The sequence below is a fragment of the Mastomys coucha genome, unplaced genomic scaffold, assembly GCF_008632895.1.
Source record: "Mastomys coucha isolate ucsf_1 unplaced genomic scaffold, UCSF_Mcou_1 pScaffold14, whole genome shotgun sequence".
NCBI classification, from domain to species: Eukaryota; Metazoa; Chordata; class Mammalia; order Rodentia; family Muridae; genus Mastomys; species Mastomys coucha.
Genome location: NW_022196896.1, coordinates 128,539,882 through 128,548,475, shown reverse-complemented (window position 1 = coordinate 128,548,475; position 8,594 = coordinate 128,539,882). Strand labels below are relative to the sequence as shown.

General features: G+C 40.8%; 1 protein-coding gene across 11 annotated transcripts in view; it reads right to left on the bottom strand.

Moving 5' to 3' along the window:
• Positions 1-8,594, bottom strand: part of Fer (FER tyrosine kinase) — a 324,911-nt gene that overhangs the window by 187,178 nt on the left and 129,139 nt on the right. The window contains exons 2-3 of one of the 11 annotated variants that reach the window (XM_031368588.1): positions 2,745-2,867; positions 836-1,028 (exon numbers count right to left, since the gene is read on the bottom strand). The exons of 7 other annotated variants lie outside the window; for them this stretch is intronic. In XM_031368588.1, coding sequence (XP_031224448.1) covers positions 836-964 — 129 coding nt within the window. In that variant the 5' untranslated portion in view covers positions 965-1,028; positions 2,745-2,867. Of the gene's footprint in view, positions 1-835; positions 1,029-2,744; positions 2,868-8,594 lie in introns of those variants that run through there. 3 more of the 11 variants (XR_004118036.1, XM_031368589.1, XR_004118034.1) reach the window with 3 other exon arrangements.

The window sequence follows — 8,594 nt, the reverse complement described above, 5'->3', positions numbered from 1 at the left end:
AAAAAAAAGAAAGAAAAAAAGAAAGAAAGAAAGAAAAACAATAGGCAGTTACGTGATCACTGGACATTCCTATGGTATTCCCATTCTTATTTCAAAGCCAGAATTTATTTTTCCTAACATAGGAAATGTGGACAAAAACAGCCAAATATATCAGAGCCATAATTAGAAAATGCAGGCAGTTAAGTTTGAACTAAAAACAAACAACATGTTCATAAAACTCTTTATGAACTCAACAGATATGGTAAAGGGCACTATTCCTATTATCCACATAAATTATATGCTATATGGTAAAATATTAATGGCTAGCATATTTCAATTACTAAATTAAACTGTAAGTGTTAATTTATAAAAAAAACAACACTGAGCTACACAGTCACATCACATATCATGAGAACTTCTCAGTTATTGTCACTAATTATCTAATACATTTGTTTGTGATGAATATTACTCTCTTTTAGTAGTGGGAATTGAAAACAAGAAGTTTAAATTGAGCTCGGCAGGCAATAAAGACTGAAACGTAGAAAACAGAGGTCTGAACACCATTATAAATTTTAAACTGAATTGTGTTTCTGCACACAGTGCATTCTCTTTTACCTTCGCATGGGTTAAAAAGTCTATTTACACTCAAATCTGAGAGGCAAATAGAAAAACCAATTAAGTGAGTAATGAAGATTAGCACTACCATCCCCATCTGCGTGGCTGAGTGTCTGAGTAATAGTACTCAAAAGGAAACAAACAAAACCAAACCAAGAAACACAGTCAGGGGCAGGTGACTGCAAGGACTGCAGGGCTGTGTCCAGGCCTGGTGCAGGGCAGGAGACACCTTCCTCCTTACCTGATATCTCCGGACTTCTGAAGAGGAAGGTTCAGGGCTCAACGGTATAGAACATTTTTTAGAGAACTGGGGTTGAGACTCAGGCTCCAGCTCACCCTCACAGTGGGGACACTCCACACTCTGCTCCATCTCAAATCTTAACTAGCGCTAACAGTATACACGCAGATGTCAGTGTGTCCACAGATCTTCCTGTCTGAGACAAAAGCAAGACAGAAAGGGACAGGCCTTGGTCTCCCATTTTACAGTGTCTCTCTCTGTTGGCAGGGCACTGGACCAGTTAGCTCTGGATCAAAGGAACCATGCAACCAACAAATTTTGGGTTTTTGTTTTGTTTTGTTTTGTTTTCTTTAGAGGGGAGCCCATGTGCATTAAATAAAGACCCATTATCTAAGACACAGACTACATTCTTGCGATTTGAATAAAATAACTTCCAACTGAATAGGTAGGTCCATTTCAAAAATCCCCTGGAGCTTGCTCAACTGCCAAGTATGTCTGGAAAGGAACCTTCCTGAGAGCTTGGCAAGGAAGCTCTGCTTTCAATCACCTTCTGCAGTTTCATATTACTGAGGTATAACTCTCTAACACTTTCTAACTCTTCTAATCAAAAGTAAAAGAATAAATTATGTTCAGCCCATCACTCATGTCTCATCAGATTTCAAATTTCCGTACGGTGAGAATCTTCTGAACCTGTGAGTACCTGGAGGGAAGAGAGCAGGTTTGAGATGCTCAAGGCCATGCAGCCTAGGCTGTATAGAAGGCTCTTTCTTGTTCAATATTCAATTCCAGTGTGTGGTAACTGGATTGTAAAAGCACTGCACGCAACAATTAGAGACCACACAGAGTTCCTGAGGCACACACAGGACACTCTTCTTTGTGTGGGGTGTGTAAATGTGTGTTTTCAGGCTCCCTCCACAGCCCTGGCTGGCTACGTGCATATAATCCCATTGCGTCTGCCAGGAGAGCAGTACGCTTCCCCGTGTGCATCACCGCCCTTCGCCAGAACAAGGTTTTAAGGGGAATAAAGTTAAGTCTCCATGGAAACAAACCAGAGGTGTGTGGGGGGGGGGGATATAAAGGCAATGGAGAAAGACCTTGGTTTCAAAACTTACTTGGACCACAATTCTGACATAAACATTTCTCCTTTAGATTTTCATACTCTTTACAACTTAACATACTTGAAAGAACTAAGGCCAGGCTTGATGGCACATGCTGGCAATCCTGCCATTCAGTAGGAGTGGAGAAAATGTGAGTCCAAGGCCAGCACGTGTCACACTGTGACATACTACATCAATCAAAGTAGAGTCTCATTTTTGTCCAATTCCACTACTGGACTGTGTGTCCAGTTTTTCACTTTGCTATACATAAAAACCACTCATATTCATATCATGCCTATCACAACTTTTCATTCTGCATTCAAATGGTGGTTTCATAAAGTTTTCCATTACTAAATAACAGTAGGAAATGGGATAGAACGCTTCATGTGACCTAGCACTGTCCTGGCTCCAAGCATCCTTCCATTGACTCCCTCTCATGGGCCCTCAGACATTGGTTCTGCTTCATACCTGAGGTTATAGATGCTCTAACTGAGGCACACTAACTTAGAGTTAGCTAGAGGTCAGCTAACTTCCCGTGGTCACACCCTCGGTGAGGAGCTGGGTCAGCACTGAAATCCAAGGCACTCTAGGACATTTCTGTGATTCCACTTCTCAGGTTAGGCCCCCTTACCCAAAGCACTGTTCCCAGAAGGACATCTCCAGACACTATCAATTGCCTAACTCTCTTTTGCTTAAGTAAGGATGAACTCAGGGCACACTACTTATGTTTCTTGACATTCTGAGTTGGTCTCACATTTTTCTAGCTCACTTTAAACAAGTAAATTTGACTTCTATATCTGAATAAATTTACTTACATTTTCCTATCTTTGTCGCTTACTTACAGCTTGGTTCTATTCATTTATTCTTTCGGTATTCAGTGAGGATTTACTAGGTGCCAGGCACTCACCAAATCACAAAATTTTAAATCTGGAAGCAATCTTGGAGATAAAAATAAGTGAAAATTAATATTTACAGCCAGAAATATAAATCTCAAGCAGCTACATTTGATTCTTACTTTACTCCCAGAAGTAAGCTAGACCTGGCATTTCCTTCTGCATCAAGTATGCCCTCGGTTCTGTTTTCTGTAAGTGTAAGTGTTTGGAATCATCTCTACTGTAAGCAGGCCCTCTTTCAGGTCAGGTATAAGGCAGTAATCGTATGGAAGATGCATTAGTTCCCAGTTGCTAGAACAAAGCTCACAGATATAATGAGTCAGCAATCTATAACCTCACACTTCTGAACATTAAGCATTGTTTTCTTTTTAAATCTAAATGAGTTTAGGGGCCATGCTAGAAGGGTATTTCCCATTCCAATGGTAACTTAGCACACTATAACCTTCAATACATATTCCTGTCAATCTCTTTTCTAAAACCCAATGAGACTGCTCTCTGGGTACTGTTGTCTTTGCAGAGAAACAGTCAGGCATGATTCTGTTGCTTGAAATGCCCCCTTTTTCCCTTAGAAAAATACTTTATATAAATATCCAATGACTCTTTCTTACCAAGAATTCTAATAGCCTGTCCAAAATTTTAAAAACCTATTTAACTGCTGAGTCTATGTAGCAAGTCCTTTGCAATGCAGAGCAAACGGCAGTAAATAAAATGAAAGTGTCTGTCTTCTCAGACTAAATTTGGGCATAAATAGGTTATTATGAAGAAAACTATACAAAGTAAACATACGTACACCTAAGCAAATAAATTAATACATACATCAATGCACATATTAGTGTTTAATCCATGAAAATGCTAACACCTATTGACTATTTTGTTTAAAAAAATGGTAGTTACCATTACTGTTGCCATAACTAATGGTAGACATTAGGAGCTGATACCATGTTAGGAAAGACAACGGGCATCAGGGACAATGATGAGGGTAGGGTATGCAGGGCCAGAGTAGGCTTCTTATAGCAATGAATCCCAAGAAATCTCTTAAGGGAATGGTCTTTGATATGCAAATTGAAACTATTTAGGGATGCCAGTTAGATGGTTAAAAAAGAAGAGAAAGACACACACACACACACACACACACACACACATACACACACATGCTGGTAAGGATGCACAGGAATTGGGCACTATGAAAATCTGTGTGGTGGCTCAACCAAAACTAGAGGTACCCTATAGCCCTGACACACATGCCACTGCTGGGCATGCTGGCACACACTCAGAGGACTCTGTCCAGCTGCATAGATACTTGCTTATCCGTGCTCATCAATACTCTATGCACAACAGCCAGGCACTGGAAATAGACTACAACTGCTGTCAGGTAATGAAAATTCCTATACTACACACTGCAGCATTTTACTCGATTGTATAGAACTGAGATTTGCAAATTAATTGATAAAACTCTAAAAAATATATTGAGTGAGGTCATTTAGACCCACAACACCAAACATTATATATTCCCACTCATGTGTAGACCTTAGTGTGAAATCTTTAGATTTTTGTTTGTTTAACTAGGAGTCTCCGTGGAATCTAGGAAACAAGAGAGGCCTTGCTGGGGAGGGAAGCAGACCTTAAGAGAAGGGGAAGAGGCGAGCAGATGTGACAGGAAGAGGGAAGGAGGGCGAGAGAAGCAGGTTAGGAGGACACAGGTGGGAAAGCAGGGAAGAAAATGGGGCATAATTAGCACTAAAGATCTTTGGGAAATCTGGTTGGGAAACTATTTATGAACTTCTTACATATTACTTTTCATACAAAAAAAAAAAAAAGGTTTAATGGGAATTACCCTTCAGCAGGGATACGTATCTTCCCAGAAGCCATAGACTCATACAAAGAGGCAATGCCAGGTGTCAATTCTCCCCTTAAATTGCTGAAGTCAGGGTGAATTAGAGACCCCCTCCCCAAAATAAGCTGTTGCCATTGTTCAACACCCATGAGAATATAATAATAAGCCATGCCTGAGGAAGACATTACACACTGTGGTTACAGGCCACGAAGCTTCTCCCCTGCTGGCTAGCCTTCCCAGTACCACAGGGCAGCTCAGGGAGAAAGGCGGCCAACAGGCTCGCCCAGCTATGAACCCTGAATACAATAACCACTGGCATGCATGCTAAGCCCATGGGTGCAACTGTGGCACAAATGCAGTGGGAATATCTGGATTCTTTCTGCTGGACTTAATATGTCCTCTCCATAGGGGAACATTTGTCAGATACTGCAAAGCTGACCAAGACTGGCTGGGAGTCCCAGAGGTGAGCCCACCACCATTATCCTGCTAAATGACATTAGTATCAAGCTGTTCTCTATGCATAGCCCTATATGCATAGATGAGTGCAGCTTGCAGACTTCATCAGAGAAAGCACTATGGCTAACAGACAACAGTTACTGCAGACATGCAGAGCTGGAGCCAAGGCAATCTGGGAACACTCAACCCTGAATGGAAGCTCTCTGTCATACCCATCCTGTCGATCCTCAGGGAAGACAGGAGGGAACCCACATCTTCTGACAGGACAGGACGGCTGCTCTCAAGAACTCCTCCCTCGGTGGCTGCCTAGACAGACCTGCGCACACTCAGGACAATCACCATCCTAGCATGGAGTAGGGATTATTTGCCCAGCCTGAAGAGCTATCAACAGCTGGTAGCTGCAGGGAGAGGAAGCCAGGCTTCCCCCCTGCCCCCCAACAAGTAGATCCCTGGATGTCAGCCATTCTCCAGTGGAACACCTACATAACAGTCATGCAAACACAATTAGCCCAAACTAGACTAGGTAGAAAGGCAAAATAAATAAATAAATAAATAAATAGATAAATAAATAGATAAATAAATAGCAAGATGTGAGGCTGAGAGGGACCGGGAGGACCTAGTAAGGAAAACAGTCAAAATTCAGGAAATTCTCAAAGAATAAAAATACATATTTAAAAAGATACACAAACACAAAAGCATATCTAAGAACTGAAATTATTAAAGGATGTAGTTAGTCCTATGAAAAACTAGACAAGACTATCACAGAGAAAAGGCATGTGAAGGGAGAAAAACGAGGAGCTTGGTGTATTCAGACCACAGAGCAGGAGGGCTCCCATGAAAAAGACCAGGTGGGTGTTGATGGGATCTGGTTCTTAGAGACAAATGTGCAGCTTGAGATTCAGTCAGGACTGTGGACTAGCTAAAGAGGTGCCACTGGAGGTCACACACTGAGACCACTCTACATAGACAATAAAATGTAGGAAGGGCAAAGCAGCACACAGGGAGACTGGCAAACGGCTCCGGCCATCTTTTGGTGAGTTTTCCCTGTGTCATCCCAGGAGAGATGCTGACCAGAGGTTAGGTTGGAGTGGAATGTGCAGGTAATGTATCAGGAACTTGCCTGCGTACTGCATATGAGACTTGGAGAACACTGAATACTAAGTGAGTCTCCCATTTTGATTTTGGTTTGAATAGTTGATTGAAGTGGCAGGTTATCCCATTTACATAGAAATGAAAGCCTGTCTGACTGGCAGAATCCAGTTTTGGTAACTCACATTTAAGACAATTACGGAATGAACTGTACAAGTTCTAGGCCAGCACTCACAAATTAAGTATTTTAAAAGTGTTTTAGCCATGAAATCAACTGCCATATACTATATATGGCATTACATGGAATAAATAATTTAAAATACGAATAAAGCATTAGATCTTCATACTATAAATCTAAATAGCAAGATAGTGTTCTCTGGTAGGCATGATAACAACAGAGAGCCTCCACACACATTTCAAAACCAATATGCACTTGCTTTATTTTTTAAAAAAATCAAGGTAACGAGCTACCTCAATTACAGATGTTTGGTTTTCTGACACTGAGCTCCACCTGCTGGTAACTCCATGGCTTAGTTATTACACCATTAAAAAGGACTAAAGCATGTTAGTGCAGAATGTAGTCTTCAACATTAAAAAAAGGTTTTTAAACATTAGAGATACTAGGATGACATTTTCTTTTACTTATACATACTCTTTAGTGAACTTGTCCATATGCAAGGGATTGAAATACACATTTTTATATATAACTTTATTAAACCTTCACAATAATGTGCAATGTTTCCAGAACTTGCCGCTTCTAATTAACAAGGAATCTTATTTCAGAGAGGCTCCGTAGCTTACGATGTGGTCATGCAGTAAGAGTTTAGATGCGTTGTCAGACCCTCCAAGCACAGACTGAAAATGCTGCTGTACAGCAAAGTGGCCACCACATGGCAAAGAGTGACTACAGGAGTGTGAGGGTGTGTGAGGGTGTGTGAAGGTGTGTGAGGGTGTGAGGGTGTGTGAAGGTATGTGAGGGTGTGAGGGTGTGAGGGTGTGTGAAGGTGTGTGAGGGTGTGTGAGGGTGTGAGGGTGTGACGGTGTGTGAGGGTGTGTGAGGGTGTGAGCCGCTTCTTTAGCAACTTTGTTCAAATGAAAGTCAGTGCAACCTAACAGGAGACTCTGGATGTCTCCAAGTGCTAAGGAAGCAAATTCTTTATCAAATAATCTCTTTAGAAATTTAAATATTTAAACTGTGATTGATACATAAAAATTTGCTTAGAAAAATCTTTCCTCCAAAATGAAACATGTCTGTATAAAATAGCAAAATTATCTGCAATTATTTATGTTTAAAATTCTTAAAATATACATTAAGACTAATTTCCTACACATCCAACAAAGAAATTCATAAAGTGAAATTAGAACTAAATAGAAATGGCATATTACATAAAGTACGTCACTAAGCTGTAAGCCAAAGGTGAACATAATACTGAAATTTTCCATTCAGTCACATCAGTAATGACATTTCTTAATCTGAACAGTGGGAAAATTAGAATACTTTTATAGAACTAGTTTTCTACAAACGTAAATTATTTTTAATACTAAAATACTCCCCCCAAAATTTTAAAGATAACAAAGATATTCAGGAAAAAAAAAAAAACCCTAAGGAATTGACCAGTAACTATTTATCCATTGCTCATTCAACTTGCAGCCATGAGAAGTGATACTGAAACAAAATTTGGAGCTGGGGCAGTTTTTGTGTAGCTTTGTTTTGAGACAGAATTGTGTGGAGCTGTGACCTGGCCCTGAGTTCCTGAAACCACCACCACCACCCTCTGAGGAGCGGTTGGGAATGTCGGCCAGCGTCTCTGTACCCAGCCTAAGGGAAAACCCACACATACCCGTATTGTCCGCTGCTTTAAGTGTACACTATACTGTTAAATAAGTGAAGTTAACTGATGCATTTTCATCCTCAAGAGCTGATTCTGGTGTCGTGTTCTCCTCTTCTACTGAGGGATTCTAGATTTTGTGTTAGAAGGTTTTATGAATCACATTGCTACATTAGCTGCTGTGGTATTATCAAGGGTCATACAACATGTGTGCGACAGCTCTCCCACAAGTGTCAGTGTGAAAGCCTATGCTACATATTTAATTAAGGCTAAATGCAATGAAACCTTCCTCTCCTTCAATGTGACACGCCTTCTTTCACTTAAGGCTGTGTGACTTCAGCTTCCATTGTATTTTTATCTTTGAGATGCCTACATGACATGGCTCATGTGTGCAAGGGCAGTAACCACACTTGCCGGCCACAGTCTACCATGGTAACTACACATGCAAACCACAGTCTACCATGGTAACCACACATGCAGTTCACAGTCTACCATAGTAACCACACATGCAGGCCACAGTCTACCATGGTAACCACACATGCAGAGTACAGTCTACCATGGTAA